This window comes from Ambystoma mexicanum, chromosome 13 (assembly GCF_040938575.1).
Source record: "Ambystoma mexicanum isolate Mex_15411 chromosome 13, UKY_AmexF1_1, whole genome shotgun sequence".
Lineage (NCBI taxonomy): Eukaryota > Metazoa > Chordata > Amphibia > Caudata > Ambystomatidae > Ambystoma > Ambystoma mexicanum.
The window spans coordinates 716,492,763-716,518,466 of NC_090938.1; the positions used below are offsets into that span (position 1 = coordinate 716,492,763).

General features: G+C 46.3%; 1 protein-coding gene across 3 annotated transcripts in view; it reads left to right on the forward strand.

Annotated features, from left to right (window-relative positions):
* Window positions 1–25,704, forward strand: part of LOC138521782 (E3 ubiquitin-protein ligase TRIM39-like) — a 202,296-nt gene that overhangs the window by 103,940 nt on the left and 72,652 nt on the right. For all 3 annotated transcript variants that reach the window (XM_069634858.1, XM_069634859.1, XM_069634857.1), the window contains exons 4-6: window positions 4,696–4,718; window positions 5,663–6,249; window positions 7,281–7,305. In XM_069634858.1, the coding sequence (XP_069490959.1) occupies window positions 4,696–4,718; window positions 5,663–6,194 (555 nt within the window). In that variant the 3' untranslated portion in view covers window positions 6,195–6,249; window positions 7,281–7,305. The remainder of the gene's footprint in view (window positions 1–4,695; window positions 4,719–5,662; window positions 6,250–7,280; window positions 7,306–25,704) is intronic.

Sequence of the window (25,704 nt, forward strand, 5' to 3'; positions counted from 1 at the left end):
TATTGCGATTCAGGTTTAGATCACGATCTTCTCGATTTAGATTTTGTAGTCTCAATTTACAGTTCGTAGGACTTGAGCCGTTTCTTAGGGATGAGGAGGCATGAGAGATGTAGTGAGCTTGCTTCTTTTCTTGGAAGCGTGTGTATTTGGGATTCAGCCGCGACAGCCGATTGGGGGATGGCCGCAAATTCGTCGACCTATTTTTGTGGTTCATGTCTTCGTCCACATCAAGGTTTATTCTGTGTGGCAATTCGTGATGAGCGTCATCAGGCACCACAATAGGGACAATAATGGGGTTTCCAGATACAGCGTCGTCGCAGTAGGTTGAAAGATTGCAGAGATCGATTTCTGCGTCCGATGACTTACTCATATGGCTTTCGCAGTCTGATTCCACTCTTTGTCGTTTGCTCACTGGAGCAGTGAGACGCCCATGACCTCCAGAATCGTTGTCCGCATAAGCAATGTTTTCTTTGCTGGACTTTGGCAATTCTGTTCTGCTAGATGGAGCAGACCTGTTATCTGGCATTGCATTTCTGATGAATTTCTGTGACTTTGCGTTACTAGCGCGTTTTTTGGTAGCATGTATTCCCTTCCCAAAAGCTGATTGTCGACCATGTGTTAGCAAGGCTTTTTGGTCAGAAATCGTGGAGGCCTTTATGGCTTTTGCCACGCCTTCCAAAGATTCCAAAAGAAGTCAAAGGCAATTCAGGTTGCGCACTTATAGCTGAACTGGATACTTGTTCGCTCAGCGTCGGCACGAGAGCAAGCGCAGGCAAGGGCGCAGTCAGATTTCTTTCTCCATTGTTGACAGCCGCAACAATGGAGGTTGTTTCTACAGCTATTGACTTCAAAGATTGAACAGAATCGTTTGTGTTTTGTGGTCGTTTTTGCGGTGGTATTGAAGCCTTGGTTGATCGTGTGGATGCTTGAGGGTTTGTTGAAACGATGTTTGAACTCATCATGGTTGATGAATGTCTCATCCATTTCACAGCTTCAAGTAACCCATCAGATAAGGTGTCGTTTTGGCAATGATGCCGTGCTGCGAGGTCACTCAAACGTTCTTGCCATCGCATCGTATGTTCAGCTTCCTGAGACAATTGTGATTGTAAAAAGTTTGTCACATTGTCAAATTTGTCCATCTTTTCTTTAAGGGATAAGATAAGTGATGTCTGGTCTTTGTAGGCCTCCTGCAGTGACTCGTACATCTTCAGAAACGGAAGCAGGGCTGCAGAAGAAGCTGCTAAAACGTTGTTATAGATCTGCATCGCTGCAGCTGAGGAAAGACTTGGTTTTGAGTCGGTAGTGGTTTTATCCGCCGAAGATGAATGTGAGCAATTTGTGTTTTCTATTTGAGGCTCACTAGAAGACGACGTATTCACTGCTGCAGTGACAGAGATGTTCTGTGGAAGTTGTGAAGGTTTTGGCCGTGGATGCACATTTCTTGGAGTACTAGAGGAGGCCGTGTTGGAGGTGTGAAATCTCATCTTGATATAAGTTATGTTAGTGGTGCTATCGTCTGCACCACCAGTATTTCTTTTGTCGCATGATGTTGTACACATTTGGTTTCTTTTCCCCATCAAACCACGATCAGAAATTTCGCGTGATCTGTGCAAGTAATCACTTGCAGTGTCAAGGTTGCGACTGAGTTGATGAGTTACTTGACCTTGATTAGCATGAAAATTCATAGGCCCGTGTGGGGGCTGAGTGATGCCTGGCATCACCAGTTCCTTTGCTTGTTCTGTCGAAGAGCAATCCGGAAAACTGTGTGACGGCGTTACATTCGTCGTCCTAGAATTGACAGTTAAGAGTTTGAGTTCCAATGAGGCACTCGATTGAGTTTTATGTATATGACGAGATTCAGCTTCAGCGAGCAAGGGATCATTATCCGCAACCACAAGATCTTTAATCAAAGGTATCACAGTTTGCGTTAGCCCATCCAGTGCAGTCGAGTTGTCAATTCCTTCCTCATCTTGCGAGGCTTCCATAATTTCTGCATCTGTAATTTCGAAAGGCGTGAAAAATTCCTCAGTGTTTCCTATTGAGTTTAACGTTGGTTGGAATGTATAATTAGGCTGAAAAGATCGTGAGGAATCTAAAGAAATAGGAGGTAGGTTGGTTGAAGTTAGTAGTGGTCGTTGTAAGGAAACGTCTGAGTGCCTGACAACATTCACAATGGGAGCACTCGCTTTAGATTTATCGGACTCAGACTCAAGCGTAGCCTCCTCTGCATTGGGTTTGGGCGTAATTTGATCCGCCACGGGAACTGTTTGGTTAGTTACACAATCGAACAAAAATACAGATTGCCCACCGACGTTGGAGTTTTTATGAGCAGAAATAGATTGTATGTCAATGCTCGCAAACTCTACAGAAGTCGCGGCGCAATCTTTCTTTGTCCGTTCCGCACTTTTCGCTCTAGCGTTTGTGCACGACGTATTTGCGATCAAAGCTTCAGGGTCAGCGAGGGGAGAGGTGGACACTACGGTCGCAGCGATCTCAAGCGGGGTCACGATAGTAGACATAGGAAACACAAGTGGCTCCGGTGCTGCTAGTTGGTGCTTATCAATCGTTAAGTCTACAGTTTCAGGTGATCCTTTAGCCGCGTGTCTCTTTAAAACAGAGCTTACCTTTGAAGACACGGGAGCAGAGTCCGCCTTCAAGGGTGTCCACGGATTCTGCATCCGACGCTTTTGTATTGTTTTGTGCCTTGTTTGGGGGCCCCCATGGCCAGTTTGAGCGGTCATTTCATAACTTTGTGCACAGTGCTGCCAGACGCGGACTGACGCAGACTGACTCTGCGCACGACTCCGCGCGCGCTCCGCGCTTGATGTGGAGTTATATAGTCGCCGCCCACAGCCAGCAGGTTTAAAGCAGCAGTGCTTGATTTAGAACTTAGGCGAAAAACACATAGCAAAACACTCGGCAAACACTTGGCCGGACACGTAGATGCAGCTCCTCACAACCCAATAAAGTCAAGTGGACTGACGCAGACTGACTCTGCACACGTCAGGTGATTTACTCTTCACACTGGTTCCCCCTCAGCCGAGCTCCGATCCTTCCTTCACCGTTGGCCTCCCTCAGTCGGGTACGGACCAACTTCAATTTGTAAGCATCCCTCAGTCGGGTTCACATTTCCTACAACAATCTTCTTGGGTGCGTTACTGTTCACCCAGGATCCCCCTCTTCCGGGCTCAGACCCCTTTTCTACAATTAGTCCCCCCTCAGCCAGGCTCAGACCAATTTCAGTTTGTCTACAAACAATCAAAGACTTTCGAATGTGCACAGGATTCAACGTAACCTGCTACAGGACCACGTCGATTTCACAGGGAGTTGGGGGGGCACCAAACAGAGACCTTCGACTGAGCACCCACATGGCACCGGACCGCTCTGTATCTGGTGCCTATATTGGTTTCACAGAGTTCAATTGTATAACAGTTCTCTTTCTTCATACAATGTTGCCGCTCGCAACCTTGAACACAACACAGTCCGGCCTGCTATCAGATTCTCTAACTCACTGGCTGTGTTGAACTCGATGGTGTTACTTCACTGTTGGAGTCAACGACGGTACCACAGCAGCAATTGCTTCTCCCCGCCCTGGCTATTAGTGCGAGAGGGCCCTGTGTACCTTTGACACACGCCACAACGTTCACCAGCTGCAACTCCCAGTCTTATGTTTCTTTTCCTTGAGGTTTCTTGACCGTAGCGGTTTTAGGTAATTCCCACTTTGTTGTCCTCTCGGATCTCGCTGCCTTTCTCCTCAGTGTAAACGGCCTTCTAGGAATTGCTGTTTCCTCGTGCATTTTGCCTCTCAGAGTATGCTTTCGTGCTCTGCCTTTTATCCGTGTGGGGAAGTGTGATGGAAGTGAGCTGTGTGTAATTAGCAGTAATTGCCTGACTCTGCCTGACCCTTGTGTTGGGACGTGTCAGGTATAGAGCTTTGGTGTTAGGTCTGTTGTTGCTCACGATGAACTGCCCGTAAGAAAGTGTGTCAGAAAAGGGGCGGGGTTGAGTTTCTAGGTATCCTACCTGGTAGGATAAGGAAAGAGTGTTAAAAGGAAGGGGAGGCCGCGTCTCGCTCTTTGGTGTCCCACTTCCACTCCCTGAAGACCCCTCCTCCAGCTGATCCTCCTGCACTGGTCCACCCCCAGGAACTGGTTCCAATAGCGATGGCCGTGTCCTGGATGACAGATCCCCAGGGACTACCGGGTGAGACACCTTGAGGATTCTCACAGTACCCAGAGACCAATCAAACCAACAAAACACTCAAACACCCATCATTCTCTAGCCAAACTACAAAACCAACAGCATCTGACACCAAACAACTCAAACACTGGACGCCACCCTTCCCGATACAGCAACCCCCAGTGCACAAAACAAAGCACACCCAGAAAGCTCACACGCAGACGCCAGTTTCTCCTGGTTCTGCATGCATCAACACATGAGCCCATCTACCCTATCCCTCTCTCCCTACCAACCAACCCACTTTACCTTACAGAGCCACGTGAGCACCTGGAGACCATGAAAATTACATTGAAGCCCTATAGAAATAAACTTGCCAGGATCTATTTGTGAAAGGTTTACTTGTTAAACTGTGCCACAATAAAAAAAAATGTAATTGTTGTTCACTTGAATGAAACTGTTTTACAACACGTGTATACTGTTAGCTGTATAATGATCGTTTTCCCTTTCTTGTTCCAGGATGTGAAGAGCGCATTAAGCAGGTATGATGGCCCACTTTCACCTGTCAGTATAGACGTCCGGCCACACCTATTCCCATAGGCGGTCTAAATATTCACAGTTCTCTCTCTGCTGACCCTTCTTGTCTCATCCTGATCCCTGTGGGGTGGGAGGGAGTCACTTCATTGCACACCTGGAGATGGGGCTAGGCACTGCTTTGAGGCCACCTGAAATGAAGTGCCCACTCCTCATTATAATTGTCTCAGCAGTTTTTCAAAGTCTTTTTTATAGTTTGCTTTGATAAGCATTTCAGAAGGGGCATAACGTTGAATTATGGTCCTCTTTGGACAGGTATGCCCCATGAGTTTGGCAGGCTACGCCAACATTAGATGCTTCCTGACTAACTCTTGCCCTCTGGTGGTGGGGTCTTTTATTACCCCCACATTAGATGCTTCCTGCTCCCAACATTTAGCCTAGATATTTTCTAATTCTTCTTACAGTGGATACTGCCTGTCCCACCCTTAACCTGGGTGGTTGTGCTTTCTTCTCACAGTAAATGATTCCTGTCCCACACTAATCCTGAACAGTCCCTTATTGCCACCACATTAAATGCTCCCTGCCCCACCATTACCCTGGGATGTCTTGCTTTGTCCTCACGGTACAGGTGTCCTATACCAACCTGAGCAATCCCTTATTACTCCCACATAAAATGCCCTGTGCACCACCCTTTCCCTGGGAGATTTATTTCTTCTCACAGTAGAGGCTGCTGAGTCAACCATTTTGTTTGGATGTCTTGTACTAATCACAAAAGATACATTTTGTCCCACTCATACCTTTGTGGGCAGGGGTCGCTCCTTTTTCACAGCATGTGCCCCCTTGCCCATTCTTACAGATTGCCTCATTTAACTTCCTCGGTATTTGCCCCCTCCCCCACCTGTATTGATTGAGCAGATATGAATGTGATGCATTACTCTGCTCTCCTTTTTAGGTGTGAAAACCTGGGTTTTCAGTCCTCTGATTCAGATGAGGATGGTGATGAGGATGAGGGTGAGGATGCTGATGAGGGCGAGTATGCTGATGAGGAGGAGGCTGATGAGGATGCAGATGGTGAGGAGGATGCAGATGGTGATGAGTATGCTGATGGGGGTGAGTATGCTGATGAGGGTGAGGACGCTGATGTTTCTGATGAGGATTCTGATGAGGGAGAGGATTCTGACGGCAGCGTGCATGCTGATGAGGGCGAGTATGCTGATGAGGATGCTGATGACGGTGAGGATGCTGATGAGGGTGAGTATGTTGACGAGGGTGAGTATGCTGATGAGGATGCGGATCGTGATGAGGATGTAGTTGGTGAGGATGCTGATGACGGTGAGGATGCTGATGAGGGTGAGTATGCTGATGAGGGTGCTGATGAGGGCGAGGATGAGGGTGAGTATGCTGATGAGGAGGAGGAAGAGGAGGAGGATGCTGCTGAAGATGATGAGGATGCTGAAGATGACGAGGAAGAGGTGGAAATGTAGTTGGTGGAGGCAGAGAAAGACGAAGACCTTAAGATGAAGATGATACATACATTGAGTAAGAGTACAATCCTTATATTTGTATTAATGAACATTGTGTACATTGCCATGCTGGTTGGAGCACGACGAAATTCAGTTCACATTTGTGCCGCCTATCGGTAAAGAAAAAGTGATGGAAGCCCTTGACTGTCTCAAACACAATGCAGTAATTAAATGGCGATTACTGCTCAATGGCTAAAAAGCATGTAATTTGCCAACTTAGTAGGTACTCCTTTTATCTATCTCAGAAGGATACCTTCAGTGCACCAGCCATAAACATGTAGTGTTATATTACTGGTAAAACCATCCATTGACTTGGATCAGTAATTAAGAGATCAGTGAGATATCTATCAAAACTATCTAACCAAATTGGCAGAGCTAGCCATTCCAGTCCTGCCAACGCTGGGTGTGCTTGGGGAAAGGGCAAGCATTTGGAGAGAGCTGCTGTTGCTTCTCCATGCGAAGGGTGATATAATTCCCTGCAGCTCCCAGTTGGTCAGATTGTGGCCCACTCTCTAGCAAGAATCCCCATCCACTCCTCCCTGTGCCCAAGCCCTCTGCCCACACTTATCTCCAACTCGCTGCCATGCCACCTACCACAAGAGGCTCTCTCCTAAGCTGCAGCTGTGTCCGTGGTGGCCATATTTAGACTGCACAACCTTCCCTTTCATAGGACGCACATCCCTGCATGCCCTTTCATCAAAGGGATCATGGCAGGGTGTTAATAGCCTTAATACCCACTGGTACGTTTGGGCTTGGGAGTTAATGGCTCAATGCGCTTGCGTTGGTCCTTGCTTTGCTCAGCCCTACCATGACAAGGGCTTGAAGTTTATGGCAAAATCCTCTCGCAAACGCAGGTATTCATGCAAAAGTCCATTTCTGCTTTTCGATAATATGATTATAGACTGTCCAAATGTAGTGAATGCATTCTATTACAGATCATTTCTTATTGATTATAATTATCATATTTGATCTACAACCTTGTTTGCAAATGCTTGTAAAGTGTGGTTGTTAACATTTTGTGTGCTTCTTTCTTTTTGTGTTTTGTAGAGTGTAGATGGGCCAGAGACTGCAGGTAACTAACCACATTCTTTTCTTCCCAATTATTGGATTAGAAATGTTCTTGATCTTCTTGTGTTATGGAATTGTAACCATATTCTAAACGGTTGCAGTCATGGCCATTCAAGTGATTGTGACTTCTCTGGCCCCCTTGCAGCTAGGGCCCACTTGGAATCCATCTGTAGCGCCCACTTGGAATCCATCTGTAGGGCCCACGTGGAATCCATCTGTAGGGCCCACTTGGAATCCCCCTGCTTTGCTGACCATGCTGCTTGTGCTTTACCACTTATCCCTGCTCCTGTGTTGCCTTGCTTTCGCTTCCTCAGCCCTGCTTTGCTGGCTCAGTCTCCCCCCCCACCCACTGCCTGCTACCAGTGTGTTTCATTGAGGCAGAGTTGAGGGTAATTGTGCAGAGTTCCTCCACCTATCTGAGTGGGCAGATAAGAACCCTCATAGACTTGCATAGAGTTGAGTGCAACATACATCCACTAGCGTGAACATGCTGGTCTTTTATTTACACGTTTCTCCACATTGTCTGGCATGGTATAATCTATGTAGTCGGCACTATATTCACAACCGCTATCTGCAACAGGCTGAAAAGGTACATCACATCTATTTATGCTTTTCTTCTCATTACACCATACTATTTTCCAAATTTCTCATATTCTAAGCTAAAGGGAGCACTTTTTGCTCTGGGCACAGCGTGAATGAAGGGTGTAAAAGCCTTGCAAGGCTTTTATACCTTTCATTCACACCATGCCACACCACATTTTCATTCATTTGTATGGCAGAGAGGTGGGGGTGGAACACAACTTGCATTTCCGCCGCCTCCCTAACTCTCCACCATACAAATTCCCAAGCATTTGCGCTGGCATGCATTCGCATTGCAGGCAGTGTTTACAATTTGCTGTGTACGCTGCCTTTTGCCCTGCACATTTGCACTCTGCCATGCAAATGACCAAACTTTGGCGGTAGAGAGCCACCTACGTGTATGTCAACATATAATGGCTCCTCCGTGCGAAATTAGGGTTAATTTAAAATGAGTTCCAAAGTAGGAAAGGTCTGCACTTGTAGACTATGTCCTTGACGCCCATGGGCCCTTCTGCCCTTAGTTGACCATCCAATCCAAACACAGGCGTTTTCTTGAACCACCTTTTGAATGATCTAATTTTACAAGGTGCACAGTCAAGGAAGGGCTGAACGGAAGCATGATTCTAAAAGATTTTGTAGACATGTTTTGGTGATTATCCTATAACCAGGTACATAGTTGTACTGCTTAACAGCTAGAGATGATATTTAGCACTTCTTGTTTATGTGCCCTTGGTGTTCTACCATCGGACAGTTCTGGTTATTTCCCCTTTTGAAAGTGCAGGACATCAAATCGCTTAAACACACCCTACTCCTGTAATGTAACATGAAATGAGGCAACACTGTATGCAGAATCATGTTTCAGAGCATGGATTCACAGAGCAAATATTCTAAAAATGGTCCAGTAGTGTTATCATAACAAACTTTTGCTGTCCTGTTTAAATTGCATATTTAACCAATGTTGGCCCATGGCATGTTAAGGGATTTTTACACATTTGTAATTGGGTGCTTCGACTGCCCGTTTAAAAAAATAAAAATGTATATTGCAATTTGAATTAACACAAAAAGGTGGGGTTCGGATCTCAAGAGCGCTTTCAGGAATGCCAGGCGGGATGCACACAAGACCAGATCCAAAAGGTATAGTTCAAGGCCTTTATTTGCAGCCACAAACCTTTGTTTGAGGATAAACAGAAGGAACAAGTCTCTTCACACTGAGAACATTGGGTGGTCAGGCTTTTGGGTTCCTGCACCCTTCTTCTCCTGGCTAACAAAATCTAGGATGTCTGGGGTCCCAGTCCCCAAGACATATCTACATTAGGGTTGTCTAACTCCAGGGCTTGAGGGCCAGAATCCGGACAGGTTTTTCAGGATATGCCTTATTAATATTCCTGAGAAGAAATGTGCAAACATTTAGAATCCTGGTATGCACATTTTCTCATGAATATTAAGGAGGGGTACCTAGAAAATCCAACATGTTTCCGGATCTCGAGGCCTGGAATGGAAAACCCTGATTTACATGCACAACAGTGCACTAGTCAGCCGCCCATTGTCCTTCACCAGGTTGTGCTACATTAGCAGATTTGTGGTCAGCGTGAGTTGTAGCCACATGTCCTCTGTGGCGTCTACTTCTTATTTTCCTTCCTAGCAACTCTGTAGTTGTATTTTGTATTTATTTGGCATTTATAGAGCGCTTTGTTCCAAAGCGCTGTACTAAACTGTTACAGTACAATACAAATGAAGTTTGATTCAATTTACAAACATTTTGAAGGAGATCATTAGGACTGGAGAAGAGTTATTTAGAGAAGTACAGAAGGAAGAGTAGGAAGTAGTAGAGCAGAGAGGGGAAGGGAGAGAGTTCCAGTGGTAAGCGGCAAGAAGAGGAAATGAACGGAATCGGGAGTGGGCACATGGAGAGCAAGGGACAGATAATAGACAATGAGATTGAGAGCCAAGGGAGCTTGTGACGGCATAGAAAGAGACCAAGGATGACAAATAACTGGGAGCAAGACCATAGAGGGATTTGAAGACAATACAAAGAACATTTTATTTGAGCTCAGAGGAGAAAGACAGCCAGCCAAGCGAAGACAGAGATTGTGAAATGGAGTCACGGGGAGATAGCTGGTAGAGAAGGCGAATGGAAGCATTGAAGATGGAATTAAGAGGGGCCAAGCGAGAAAGAGGAAGACCAAAAAGAATAGTAGAACAGTAGAAAATGCGAGGAAAAAATAACAGATGAGATTAGGAGTTTGGTTGCACCAAACGTCAGAAAAAAACGAGCTTTGCCAATATTAAAGAGATGGAAGCAACAAAGACAGGAGCTAGTAGAAATGTGAAGGGAAAAGGATAAGTCTGTGTCAAGGTAGAGGCCAAAATTATGAGCAGTGTTGGAAAGAGATAAAGAAGGAGGAAAAAGGACAGGAGGGAGGGCAAGGGGGCATAGTGGTGACAGGGAAGAAGAGAGCTTCAGTTTAAGATGAGTTCAAGGTGAAGAAGTGGTCTGACATCCAGGACTTGATTGCAAGCAAGAAGGAAGTTAAATTATTGTGGATAGCCGGTGTAAACGAGGAGAAGGAGAAAAAAGTTGTCATCAGCATAAAGGTGGTGAGAAATCACAAAGTACGAGATCATTTCAGAGGAGAAGTATAAAGAGAGAAAAGAAAGGGGCCAAGAACAGAGCCTTGCGGGACATCATGAAGAAGAACAAGTTACTTACCAACTGTAACGTTCTTTCGACTGGATGTTCCTCCCACGTATTCCTCATCTTGTGATAATTCGTTATCTCCAGCTTCGCTGCTTCGGAAAAAAAAATTCTCGCCAGAGGGCGCTGTGCTCGAGGCCGTGGTGTCGATTGTCCCTCGATGGACTCCGTACTCTGTCGACGTCACCGATGGTATAAATAGCTCAAGCCGTGCCCGTTGCTTCAGTTCTGTTTTTTCAATGAAATATATATATAGGAGGAACACCCAGGCGTGCCCCCTGACCGATACATTCTTCGTGAGAGGAAAGTGTAAGAAAACGTAAAACTGTACTGTGGGGTAGGATGGGAGGGTCGATGGTGAATACGTGGGAGGAACATCCAGTCGAAAGAACGTTACAGTTGGTAAGTAACTTGTTCTTCGAATGGATTGCGTCCTCCCACGTATTCCTCATCTTGTGATAGGCTCCCATAGCAGTATCAATTTTGGAGGCGGTAGTACTAATTTCAGTTTTCGTGGACAGAATGCAGAACTGCCTTGGCAAATAAACCCTCATTAGAGGAGGCAGTATACAAACAATAATGTTTAACAAAAGTATGCATTGTTTTCCAGGTTGCAGCTGCACAAATGTCTGCTGCCGGGACTCCCCTCTTTAGAGCCGCAGAAGTAGCCATTCCCCTTGTAGAATGGGCACGAAGCCCATCTGGTGGTTCTTTTCCTGCTAATCTGTAGCATTCAACTATAGCTAATATGATCCAGCGGGAAATGGTCTGTTGTGTTACAGATACGCCTAATTTATGACCAGTATAACCCACAAGTTGGTCATCTTGTCTCAATTTAGCCATCCTTGAGATGTACAAACTAAGAGCCCTCTTGGGATCTAGTCTGTCTAATCTCTCCTCTTCCTTGCCCAGATAAGGAGGAGGATAAAAAGTTGGTAGTACTATTTTTTGTGACAAATGGAATTCCGAGACTACTTTTGGCAAGAACGAAGGTTTAACTCTTTAAGGACTACCTTATCCTTATGAAAAATAGTATATGGTGGTTTGCATGAGAGAGCCTGAAGTTCGCTAACCCTGCGGGCTGATGATAGGGCCACAAGAAGGACAGTTTTTAAAGTTAAAAGCCTCAATGGACATGAATGCAGAGGGTAAATGGGTATGCAAGTCAAGAATTTTAGTACTAAATTTATATCCCAATTTGGTACATGAAAAGGTACTGGAGGGTATACATTAGTAAGCCCTTTTAAGAATTGAATTATTAACGGTATTTTGAAATATGAAACCTCTTCCGAGGAGCGCTTGAAAATGGACAGCGCAGCAAGGTATCCTTTGATTGTTCCTATCTGGAACCCCAGATTAGCTAGATGTAGCAGAAAAGAAAGCACCATTGAGGTGCCACACTGAAAAGGGTCCACATCCTTGTCTTTGCACCAGTTACTAAACCTGTTCCAGCGACATCAGTACAAAGATTTTGTTGCTGGTCTTCTGGCCGAAAGCAAGATTTCCATTACGTCATCCGGAAGATCCCAAACCTTGTATCTCAACCTCTCAGAAACCATGCGTGAAGGTTGAGTGTCTTGTCCTCTGGATGGAGAACCCGACCTTCATCTTGCGAGAGAAGATCCTCTCTTTGCGGAAGACCTATTAGAGGGCAGATGGACATGTCTAGAACGTCTGGGTACCACGTTCTCCTGGCCCAATCCGGGGCAATTAGGATCATGGTTTTCATGAACTTTCTCAACCTCCTGATTACTTGAGGAATCACGGGGACTGAGGGAAATGCGTACAGCAGTGGAAACTTCCACTCCACTACGAATGCGTCTCCCAGAGCTCCTCTTTGAGGAAATTCCATTGAGCAGTACTGATCGCACTTCCGGTTGATCGCGGTGGCGAACAGATCCACTTGAGGGGTTCCCCAAAGGGCAAAGATCTCCAGTAGGACTTCCTGAGCTAACTCCCACTAGTGAGAGACCGTGCTCTGCCTGCTCAGAGCATCCGCCGCCGTGTTCCTCTCTCTGGCTAGGTGAATTGCTGATAGAGAGATTCCTTCTTGTATTGCCCAGAACCATAGCTGCATTGCCTCTCTGCACAGTGGTAGTGACCCTACTCCTCCTCTTTTGTTGAGGTAGTACATGGCCACCGTGTTGTCCGTCATTATCAGGACATTCTTTCCCTGTACAGAGGGCAGAAAGGCCTTCAGAGCTAGTCTGATTGCCCTCAGCTCCAAAAGGTTGGTGTGTAGTTTGGACTCCGATGGAGACCAACAACCGCTGATTGTCAGATCGTTGGTGTGTGCTCCCCACCCCGTGAGTGAGGCGTCCGTCACTACTGTTATCTCTGGAAGACTCTCCCTTGAGAATGTTGTCGTTGCAAGCCCACCATAGAAGATCAGAGCAAATGCGCTCAGGACTTGCAGAAGATCCGACATATTCCGGGACCACTGTGCCCATTGAAGTGATCTCATTCTCAACCTGGCCTCTGGTACTAGGAAAATGCAGGATGCCATGAGGCCGAGCAACCTGAGAAAATCGAAGGCCGGTAGACGTTGGGCATTCTGGAACTTCGTTACCATCTGCTGGATGTGGAGAGCTCTCACTTCGGGAGGCAAGGCTTTTCCCAAGGAAGTGTCCAAGACTGCTCTGATAAACTGGAGCTTCTGGGATGGTATCATGTGGGACTTCTTGAAATTGAGGGAGAAGCCCAATTTGTGGAGGAAATGGCAGGTGATCGAAAGATGTTCCTGAGCTTGTTCTGGAGAACTTGCTCTGATCAACCAGTCGTCCAGGTAGGGATATATGTGAATACCCCCTCTCCTGAGACTTGCTGCCACAACCGCCAACAGTTTGGTGAAAACCCTCGGGGCGGAGGTCAACCCGAATGGCAGAACTCGAAACTGATAATGACAATTGCCAATCGCGAACCTCAGGTACTTTCTGTGCTTTGGATGGATTGGCACATGAAAGTAAGCATCCTGAAGGTCCAATGATACCAACCAATCTTGGGAGTTGGAGAGCCTGAAGGATCTGAGAAAGAGTCACCATCTTGAACTTGTCCTTCCTGAGGAACTTGTTCAAGTTTCTCAAGTCCAAGATGGGTCTCAGTCCTCTGTCCTTTTTTGGGATGAGAAAATATGGGGAGTACCAACCAATGTTCCTCTACGCTACAGGTACCAGTTCTATGGCACCTTTCTCTAGCAGGGTTAAAATTTCCTGCAACAGGAGCGGATCCGGAATTTTGGCAGAGTTGGCTCCCGGTGGATGATTCTGAGGCCTTTTTAGAAAGGGGGGACAGTAACCTTGGGCTACTGTTTCCAGTGCCCAAGCATCTGAGGTAATGCCCCACCATTCCTTCAGATGTTGAGAGATCCTGCCTCCCACTGGTGTTTTGTGCAACAAGGTCTCAGAGTGATTTGGAGGCGGCTGCAGGAGTGGCTGAGGGTAAAGATGCCGCTCCTGAGGCTGATTTTGCACCTCTTCCACGTGCTCCACGAGGGAAGTTTCTTTTGCCCCTTTGAGAAGCCTGTCCTCTTCCTCTACCAAAAGAGGAGTAGTATCGAAAAGAACGACCCCTCCAGGAAGATGAGCCAGAATAGGGTTTTAGAGGCTGGCGCAAAGAGGCGCTAAGTGCTTTAGCTGCCGCTTTCGAGGTCTGAAGTTTTTCTAGGCTTTCATCAGCCTTTCTGCCAAAGCGCCTCGAGCCATCAAAGGGCATGTTGAGGGGTCTAGCTTGCACGTCTGGTGCAAACCCCGACTTCCTCAACCACGCAAATCTGCATAGCACAACGCTTGCAGCCAACGATCTACTGATGCTATCAGCAGTATCCAGTCCAGACTCGCCTTCCGGAATATGATCAGCCGCCGCCGAAATACAGTCCCACAGGGTATGGGTAAACCTGGCTAGGGTACAGGTGACATTTGCCGACTTAAGTGCCATACTGCCTGACGTGAAAACTTTACGTGCCCAGGCATCCATTTTTTTATCCTCTCTATCTGGAGGGGATAGTTGGATAAGCAGTTTGTTTTGAAGTAGATGCTGCCTGAATGACTAAACTCTCTGGAGTCGGATGTTTATTCAAATATTCAGGATCCGTTCCAGCTGGTCTATATTTTCTTGGAAAAGTGCTATTTGCAGCAGCAATAGTTTCTGGTTTCTCCCAGTTTTTCTCCACAGTCCTTTGAAGGGCCCTGTGAAAAGGGATAACAGGATCTTTCTGAGGTCCCTTGACGATTATATCCGTCATGTCATCTTGTTCAAAAATGGGTGAAGTATTACCCCAACCCATATATTCAACTACCCTGGTCATAAGACCCCTGTTCCCAGCATCTGCATGCTCTGCAGGATCAGGTTTGGCGAACTCTAATTCTGGGGATGTGTCAACTCCACTGGCAGAATGTAGAGTATCACTCAGGTCTCTCATTCTAGATTCCTGGTCAATAAATTCCTCAGGAACTTGTCTTGTACCATAAGTAACTCCCAAAGGAGTAACCTCGTCTTCTTCTGAAGCATACTCTTCATAAATTGCTGACAAAGATTTGAAAAAGTCTGACCTGGACAAAGGAGTGCATCGCCTTTCTTCCTCTTCCATCTGCTTCGAAGGAATTGGCAAATCCTCCGAAGTTGTCGAAGGGGTCTTCGAAGTCTTCGAAGATGACTTCGATAATGCCGTTGAGGATCTTTTCGGCTTTGGAGTCAAAATTATCGACGCCAAAGGCGTCGACGAAGTCGTCGAAGTCTTCTACGATTTGTGTTTCTTGTATGGCACTGGAGAAGTGCTCGACTCTCGAAGAGTCTTTGACGGTTTTACGTTGACTCGAGTTTTTTTTTATTCCTTGACGCTACCGGTCTTTGCCATAGTAGCCTTGGACTTCCCTTTGTCGTCCATTGGAGCGACTTTAGGGGATTGTTTTTTTGAGGGTCTTTCGAGGGGGTCGTGCCGCATTCTCGAAAACCTCCATCTTTTTGCGGAATTCTTCCCACTTACTGGGAGAATCTGATTTAGTCGGACAACGAATTTCTTCGGTCGACTCTGAAGAAGAAGATGATGATGAGGGAGATCTATGTCTCATTTTTTTCGATGATGACGAAGAGTATCTCGATCTACTCCTAGATCGAGATCTCTTTGAGTGCCTATGGTGATCCCATTCCTTAGATTGAGTTGCGTTCTTGTGTCTTTTTGACGTAGCCTTCTTTGAGGCCTCCCTCCCCACCGACAGTTTACCTCTCCTCTCACGAAGAGCTTTCTCGGTCATAGACTGGCAGGACCCGCAGTCGTCGGTTCGGTGACTGGAACCGAGACACCAGAGACAAATCCGGTGGGGACGGTGTTCGACATCTTAGACCCACAATCTGCACACTTCTTGAACCCAGTCCTGGGTGTCGAAGGCGTTGAAGATGACGACATTTTCTTCACAGAAAATAGAAGCGCGCCGTTCTCGATAGCGAAGCGATCGGAAAAACGGAACTGAAGCAACAGGCGCGGCTCGAGCTATTTATACCATCGGTGACGTCGACAGAGTACAGAGTCCATCGAGGAACAATCGACGCCACAGCCTCGAGCACAGCGCCCTCTGCCGAGTATTTTTTTTTTCCAAAGCAGCGAAGCTGGAGATATCGAATTATCACAAGATGAGGAATACGTGGGAGGACACAATCCATTCGAAGAGGAAACATTTCGGATGAGGAACCAGACCAGGAAACGTAAGTATGGTTAGAGAGATAAGAATGAAACCAGGCAAGGACAGAGTTGACCAGCTCAAAAGAAAGGACAGAGAAGATAAGAGCAAAGTGTGGTCAACAGTGTCGGATGCAGCAGACAAATCTAAATATATAAGAAGAGAGAAGAGTGCTGTAAACAGCAGTTTCCGTTGAGTAACAGGGACGGAAGGCAGACTGTAGAGAAGGGAAGATAGCATAGACTAAACGTTTTCGAGGGTATTACCCAAAACACTCTCGGAAAAAAAAGTATGGTAGATTTGATCGAATTTGGGCTGTGCGAAAATTCCATACAGCTGGAAAATGTGATCAAATTCACTGTACGGTACCATTGTTTTGAACAAGGGCACCAGGGGTTGTGGGGGTGTCACCCGGTTCCCTTTTTCGCTACAATGGTACCGAGCGTTGCGGGGGGGGTCCCCTACTTCATGTACAATAGAGTTGTACAAAAAAAGTGGACCCTGTGGTGCTGGTTTGTTTATTTATTTGCATTTGTAAAGCGCCAAACTGCCCTCTGGCATTGTGGCGCTGTTTAGAAGGCTTACTTTGTTACATAAGTGCATTGGAGGCATACATACATACATGTTGCTTAACAGTTCGAATAAGTGCTTAACAAAGGGTGCATAGTTTGGTAGGCAAGTATATGGTGCCAGCCACATCTTACACAGCGGCAGCTAGAGACAGTTGCGAGGTCAAGATTAGTATGCATATACAGGTGCCAACCAGAAATTGCAAGGCGGCAACAACACATATAAACATGGTCATGGTCAATGGGTAAATGCGTAGTGCCTGGCACAGATTACAGAAGAGGTAGGCTTCACAAGAATGCATGGTTGATGTCAACATAGAAAAGGCATGGGGCCAGTACCATATTGTATGGTGGCAAGTGCATGCTAGTACATAAGTTTCAGATCAACGGGCAATAACATGGAGCCAGTCTTAAGGTAAGGCGGGCGGCTACAGACACTGGGGAGGGAGGAGAGGGTGGGTGGTGCAGGTGACCAACAGGGGGTGAGGGGGGGTACATACGCACAGGAAGCAGCGGAGGGGTGGGGGAGATAGACGCACAGGGGCACAACGGGCGACCAACAGGGGGTGGGGGTACACTAAGGCACAACGTGCGACCAACAGGGGGGTGGGGGTACAATGGGGGACAACGGGCGACCAAGAGGGGGGTGGGGGTACAGTGGGGCACAACAGGCGACCAACATGGGGGTGGGGGTACACTAAGGCACAACAGGCGACCTACAGGGGGGTGGGGGTACACTAAGGCACAACGGGCGACCAACAGGGGGGTGGGGGACAACGGCGACCAAGAGGTGGGTGGGGGTACAGTGGGGCACAACGGGCGACCAACATGGGGGTGGGGATACACTAAGGCACAGGCGACCAACAGGGGGGTGGGGGTACACTAAGGCACAACGGGTGACCAACAGGGGTGTGGGGGAAAACAGGCGACCAAGAGGGGAGTGGGGGCACAGTGGTTCCCATCCACGTAAGCGAAGGGAAAAGGCGTTTCAGGGAAATGGGAGAGTCGGCGGCACACAACGAGGTGTGCCGCCAACAGGTAAGTAGGGGGGCAGGGTAACAAAATGCGCCTGAAATCATGTTTGATTTCACCACAGCGCACATTTGAAATTCAGCATTTTCTAATTCGAAATTTTGCGATGCAGTGAAATGATGTAGATCCGTTCTGAGAGGTGGAGAAGAAGAGAGATTGGATGGAAATTAGAAGGAAAAGAGGGGTCAGGAAATGGTTTCTTAAGAATAGGAAGAATAGAAGCATGCTTAAAGCAAGAAGGAAAGATCGGTGTCAGAAGAGAGGTATTAAGGAGAGTGGTAAGATAGGAGAAAAGAGAAGGATAAACTTTGGGTATTAGAGAAGAGGGAATAGGATCAGAAGGTGAACCAGTGGGATGGAAGCAAGTCAGAAGAGAAGAGGTCTCCAAGTTAGTAATGGGGAAAAGGAAGAGAAAACTGTGGTGGAGAAGAAAGAGGAAAAGGGAGAGGGAACAATAGCAGCACCAAGAGAAGCACTTTTAGTATAAAAATACGCTGCAAAGTGAGAAGCAGTGGGAGTAGAATGGAGGAAGTGATCAGGAGTAGGAGGTGTAAATGGATGAGAAAGAGATTGAAAAAGACACCTATGGTGAGCAGACTGGGCATGCAGGAGGCCACAGTAATAATTATACTTGGCTGCAAGAAGAGCCTCATCGTAGAGAGAATGATAGGATGAGAAAGAGAGGGAATCGGACTCTGAGTAGGACTTACACCAGCGATGCTCCAGACGACAAAGAACTTGCCGCATTGAGCAGAGATGGGAAGAGAGCCAGGGTTGAGGAGGTTTGCGAGAGGGAGAGAAAGAGGCCGCAGAGATGATATCAAGGGAGGAGGAAAGAGGAGAGAGATGTTGCAGCATCGTCCGCAGAGGCGCTCATAAATTCAGAATGAGACGGAAGAGCAGAAATGCAGGATGAAACAAATAAGGGAGTATTGAAAGCACAGAGAGAGGTGTTAAGGGAGTTTTCCTAAAATCCACTTGAGGTAAGACTTCATAAAACAATCCTTTGGCATACAGATCCCCAACTCTTAGTGCAAATCTGTAATACCCAAAGGATCTTGGTAGAATGGCAGAACAGCCAGGCTTGTCAAAAAGAAAAAAGCTGGGTAAGCAACCCAGCTAACACCGATGCTCTCACTATTGCTCAAGAACCTGAGCTTTCATTCTTTCCAATGTTAGTTGTTGTTCATCTTCTTGTGTTTAAATAATCATTCTACAGACCTCTTGTAGATTAATTAGTTAATTCACAATTTATTAAATTTAGGTGTATATTCGGTATTCTTCCGTGCGTTTACTCGTGTGCATTGCTAGTAAACCCATACATTCTTAGAACCATCTAATTAGACTGCGTGAGGTAGTGCCTATGCATTTCGTAGTCTAGCTCCTTCCTCAGGGCCTAAACCACTCTATAATTGGAAACCTATTAAAATCAGACAACAGTTGTAATATATGTTCATAGTAGTTTATTAATATGTAATATTCAATCAAAGCTAGAAGTCAACAAATACATACAATGTGTATCATTAGGCACAATGAAAGTATAGATAACAATGCGGAGAAAGGGAACAAAAAGACAAACGTCTCATGCCTATTTACACCTGAACATTCCTGTATTTACCCAGTGTATTGCGTGAATTATAAGAGATAAAGAAAGTACCTGATTGTCCACAGTCTAATGTCTGAAGGAAAGAAAAGAGTTCACAAGAAAAACACATTGCAGGCTTATCATAGGAGGAAGATGTGAGCTGTAGGTAAATACAGGAGTAAGATTTGAGCTTTAGATAAGTACACTGAACCCAGTAAGTACAAAAGTCCAAAGAAACACTTATACATAAAATGTTATATTAAAATATACATTTATTATATTTACACAAGGAAGGTAGATAAACACTGAATTCACTTACCCAACACACATAGGAATTCTTAATACTTTTCAAAGGGCATTTCTTCAATAGTAATTGCTCACGGTACAATTGTACAGAGTTTGACATTAATGACAGTGCTACCGTATTATCAGTAATACTGCACACTCACGTTACTTCACAGATATACGGTAATTGTGTTTAGTTAGCAAAACCACATAAGATAAAGGGCCTTATCACGAGTTGCGTCAAACCCCCCGGCGCTATTAGCGCCGGATCACGGGTTTGGCAGAACGGTAATTCCCCATTCCCCATTGGGCCCAATGGGGACTTTTCGGCGCTACTACAGTCAGCGGTATTACCGCGCAGTAATAGCCCCGAAAATCAGCAAAATCGCGGCAGATTTACCCCCAGCTCATTGCTGTAGCCTCACTCCTACTCCCTCTGGATCCTCTTCTCAGGTGGCCGGCCAGGGAAAGGCCATCGCTTTTGGATCCTGATCCTGGGGGTGGAGAAGCAAGGGAGGATCAACTGGGTGGAGGATCCCTGGGGATTTGCAGTGGCGTGCCCACAGGCCAGACATGGTATCCCCCTCTCCCTATTGAAGACCAACCTAACTCCCCCACCGGCTTTTTGTAGGCTACTGTAAAACCTCTCCCCTCGTTTACCCACATTTGACCTCTGACAGTACTTTAGCGAGGAAGCGGCGACTGAGAGAAATTAACACTCTATCACAGGGACAAGGAAGATGCTTGCAGAGTACTTTGAAGGTCAGGCATGTCCCTTTAATTATGGTCCGGCAAGCCCAATTAAAGGTCCACACCTGCAACCTGTCAAGTTGTTGCAGGTGTATAAAGGGAGACCAAAGGAGCAGTAAAGGGAGCAACAGGGAGGCCTGTGTGGGAGAGACCAGCAGAGGACCCGTATCGTGAGGAGGCAGCCGTGGTGGAACCTTGGAGGAAGCCCAGATGCTGGCTGATTTCCCAGAAGACCTGTGGAGCCCAGGGCAAGTCAGGCTGTTAGGCTGCCACAGGTGTGGGGGCCTTTGTTGTCTGGAGAAAGCAGCTTGAGCTGCTAGCAAGGGAGAAAGAAGAGAGGACGCTGTCTGCGTCCGTGGAGGAGAGCAGAGCTGCCGGCGTGTCCCAGGAAGCACCCGGAGTGCGAGCAAGGTTTGCTGAGACTGGCCCGCTCACCTGTAAAGCAGAATAGAGGCAGCGTAGCCTCCAGACGAGGAACGCAGAGTGGAAGGAAATGTCATTCAAAGCCGGGGACGCTCCTAGGGGCTACGCATGAGTACTGAAGTGCTGTATGACACATACTGAATTCTGAACTGAATGAAAACTTGAAGTAAAGTGAAATTACACATATTAAATAATGAATCGAATGAAGCTTTATGGGCAAAGCTAATAGATGAAAGCTAAAAGGGAAAGTGCCCATTTGAAAGAAACCTGCAAGTGTGAAAGAGTTCGACAGAAAGGTGGAGAATACATAAGGCCACCTCAAAGGGAACTTTATGAATGGATACAGTTTGGCAAGGCCAAAGACTGGCATAAGATGTGTGACACGTAATGGGAAAGCCAATAGGCTAACCAGGAGAAGCCAGGAGAGTGTGTAACTGCACATAAAGCCAAGAGACCCACAAAGAAGCTGAGTGAATGTGAATTTGGACACAGGGGAACATACAGAAGAACCTGTGTGGGCTGAAGTGCCTGGGGTTTCTGGTTGCGTGACCTGTGATGGGTGGACCGTGTGATCTGACAACTGTGCCTAGACCAGGGAGCCCTGAATTGTGAAAGCCAAAGACATTGTGAAATAAACCAAGAAGGAGCACTGCACGTGAGCTGGTGATGCAAGCCAGGAGGACGCTCAGGTTGGCCTGGAGTGAAGTCTTGGGGAAGGGAGCCCAGAGACTTGATGAACTGCAAATGCTGTCTAGAGTAAGGAGCCACAAGACCCCTTTTCTTTTTGAACTGTTATCTTAAACGTGGGGAAGGGAACCCCAGGGATTGTGTGTAACTGTATTGCCTTGTACTTGGGAAAGGTGATCTTGAGACTTTGTGGAACTTTCTTAAACTTGAGGAAGGGGAGCTGAAGAGGAAGCTAAGAGAAGGACGAAGCTCAAAACTTTGTTGATCTCCATTTCTTTTATTATTGACATCCCTTTGTGAGGGCAAGGATAGGCTTTGGACAAAGACAGACTTTTAACTCTTTGACTCAGACTTTCCTTAGTTTAGTTCAGGTAGGGAAATCCCACCTTAGTATACGCCAAGTTAGGCATTCTACCGTCTTAACATTTGATTTAATAAACTATTTTATTTTGAACTTTGAATCTGTTGTCTGTGTCTTGTTTCATGATGCCTTCACCATAGTAAAGGTAAAACACAGAGAACAGAGTTCCAAATGTCAGAGCAAATAAGAATGAATGAGGGGGGAAAAAGGCTCCCCGCAATCAGGATAAAAAAAAAGAAAAAGGTCCAGAAGTCCAGCAAAATGTGCTGGGGGTCTCACTAGTAGAGAGGATGAAGCATAACACCAGCTAAATCTCCCTAACATAAGGTAGAATAGGAGGAGGAACAGTAGAGAAAGAAAGAAGAGTTCATGTATCGGAAGCAACCTCTTTCCCGACCTTTGAGAGAGCACAGAGCAGCGAGGTGTGGATGATATGTGTTTTCCTACGTGGCTTTTGCGTGCAGAGGTGCTTTTCTCTGATCTTAGGCAGCAGGTGAACAGGGTTGCCATGTGGAGGAGAGACGCTGCCGCTGCTGTAGCTGGGAGGCGAGCTAGCGTACCGTGCTGATGATGCCGGCCTTGCCCACGACACCCTCAGATGATATGATGTGGTGATGTACGCACGGAGCTCGCAATCAGTCTTAAGGTGATAGGTCTATTGGATAATAGCCTGCCTGCCTGTGGGGAGTACTTGCTCCCATTCCCACTCATTCCCGCTCCCACTTTGTCTCATAGCTGCTTGTGATAATTAGGCTAGGGCTCGGGCTTGAGTAATGTGGCTTGAGCAAAGTGGGCAAAGTAGAGTGCAAAAACTCCCGCAACCCGTTCTGGTTCTGGTTCAAGTCTGGTGTGCCTGGCCAGGGAGAAGGGAAGTTAAGTTGAGTTAAGTAGAGTCCGCCGTGCTAGTTCAAACAGTTGAGAAATGCTCACTGTGACTAGCCCTCACAGAGCGAGAACACGCCTGCAGGTTAGGCATGAAGTGAGTGTGGCATGCCTTTTATAAAATGCAAAGAGAACAGAACCAATTCTAAATTAAATTCACAGGAAAAGAACATACTGTTATCCCCTCAAAACACAACGGTCTCAAAGATACAAAAAATACATATTTTATTAGAAATACACATCAATTATTATTGTTAAAACAAATAGTGTGTTCATAGAACAACCCTAAAACCAGGTTTATACATGGATGACAATAACGTAAAACATAAAATTGTAAACATAAGACATAGAACATTAACCTAGTATTGCACAACCAACATGAAACATAAAAGAATCCAAAAATGGAAGTAGTTAGTTGTGATATTTAAACACAACCCAACATGTTTCTTGTCCAGTGACCCATTTGGTGTCTGACATTCATATGGGGCAATCTATTCTTCCAAGTTTGAATGTAAAGTCATTCCTGGTCGGGATAAATCTTCATGGGAATCTATGGAAAAACATTCACACTTGAGTATCATAGACATACCGGGGACAAACTTTCCCTTACAGACATTCCAACATTCAAGAAGATCGTCTATATATAACAACTGACACTGTTCCTATAATATCAAACAGCTCTATGTAAAGTCTCAAAACATTGTGATGTGGAGCGATTGGATATACCGATTGGATATACCAGAAGGGAAAGGTAGTGCAGAGGTTTCGAATTTGAACATCCAGCTTGAAGCCCCAAATACTGCAGAGCGGCCAAGGGAGAAGGAGGTGGTGGGGGAGAGGGTGCTCGATTGTGAGCTTCCCTCACATGAGTTTGGGGTGGTGAGGGGGTCCAACGCTATAGGCAGGCTGGTGCCACAAGAGGTGGAAATATGCACACCAGATCAACCTCTAAACGTCAAGTCAGCCGATAATTGAATTGGCTGGAAGTAGGCCGGAAGGCGTACTATTCTTGAACATCACTTCAAGGTCCCATCTGGACCTCGGACCTGAAGAGTGCCACGAGCAACTGCGTAAAAGGCTCTAAAATGGTGGATCAATGCCTGATGTTAAAAAAGCTTCAACTAAAGTAAATGAGACAAGCTGATTCCTGTGAATCAAGACTAAAGATAAAAGATCTTGATGCTTGTGGGAGCGAGGCAATAGGATGCTCGGGAAGCAGTCAGAATGCTGACCTAGCAGCATATTTGGCTAAAGAACTTTCCGATTTATCCATTAAAAATTGCCTGTCAAAAACAGCTTAGTCTGTCTTGCGTTAAAGAGCTGCTGCTTATCCTTAGATCAATCGTTGAAACAAGTGGATCTTACAGTGGAGTCACAAGTAACAGACTTAACGTCCATAGCTCCGCTCACAGGTGAAGCAAGGCAGCCTGTGGAGATGAATTCTGTCTATCAACAAACGGATGTATGGATGGAAGAGGAGGGGAGGAAGGTGGATGGAGCAGGGGAACGGTCTAACCAGGAATTGCCGGGTACGGATCATGAAGTCCACTATGAGAAAGAAAGAGCCACAAGCTGGGCCTCGGCCGGTGCAACCGAAGAATGCCAAGTTTTCGAAGATGGGGAAAATACGGCCTCTACCCCCTCATCAATATCCTCCCATAAATGTTCGAAACCGGGAATGAACAACTGGAATAGAGAAGGCTGCCCACGAACTGAGGATAGGGCTTATCTTCAGCAAGTCATGATGGCTTCACTATCAACATCTTTATTGCCCTTTACTAAGCTCTATTAAGTGCTATCTACTAATCTACAGGATCAAGTGGCTCTGTTTACAGGAATATCTAATAAGTTAGTGGGGCTGGAACTCTTGGTTAATAAGGTGGCTATACGGCTGGATCAAGAAGCGGAAGCTTCTGCTAAGTGACAAAGCCGCCTGTGTGATCTCGCTGAAATAGAAACTTTGGACAAAACCCTGATGATGGAGGTTTTGTTAGCTGACTGTAAGTGGTTGAGGTCCCAGTTTAAACAGCCTCAAATGGTGGAAAGAGGGGTTCTACAGGATGTAGGGTTGGTTAATGAAAAAACAACACCCATAAAGTCTATCTCATTTATTTATTTATTTGAATTTATAAAGCGCCCAGCAGCCCGTAGGCATCATGGCGCTGTTACAGCCTATTCACTTAGTACAGGTACCATAGCAGTTGTAGAGATTTTGGGGAAAAAAAATCTTTACGTAGGCAGTCGTACAGGTTAGGCATTGTAGGGACAGTTAGTTGAATAGATTCGTTTTTAGCACCTTTCTGAAGACTGTGAGAGATTTTTCATGGCGTAGGTTGGGCTGGAGTGCGTTCCAAGCTTTGGGGGCTAGTACGTCAAAGATCGTACCGCCCGCTTTGGCTCTATTGAAAACTGGAACTGATAATAGCTGGGAGTATTGGTCCCGCCTTGGTCTGTGGGCTGGAGCAAGGTGTATTCTTTCAGAGAGGTAGGCAGGGGGTGTCTGGGCAATGCATTTGTGAATGATCATGAGGGCTTTAAATGTTATGCGTTCTTTGATGGGTAGTCAGTGGGCATCTTTTCTTGCCTGTGAGATGTGTTCTCTCCTAGGTATGCTGAGGGCCGCTCTGAGAGCGTTGTTTTGTGCCATTTGCAGTTTGTTAATGTTTTTGGTGGAGGTGCCTAGGAACAGGATGTTGCAGTAGTCAAGTTTTGCGCCAATGGTGGCTCTGGCGATGTTGAGGCAGTTGGTTGGTGATAGGTGTGGTTTTACTGCGTTTATGATTTTTGTAGTGAGTGCAGCTGAGGATGACATGGCGCTGACTTGCCTGTCCATTGATAGGGTGGTGTCAAGGTATACCCCAAGAGTTTTCACTGCAGTGGAAG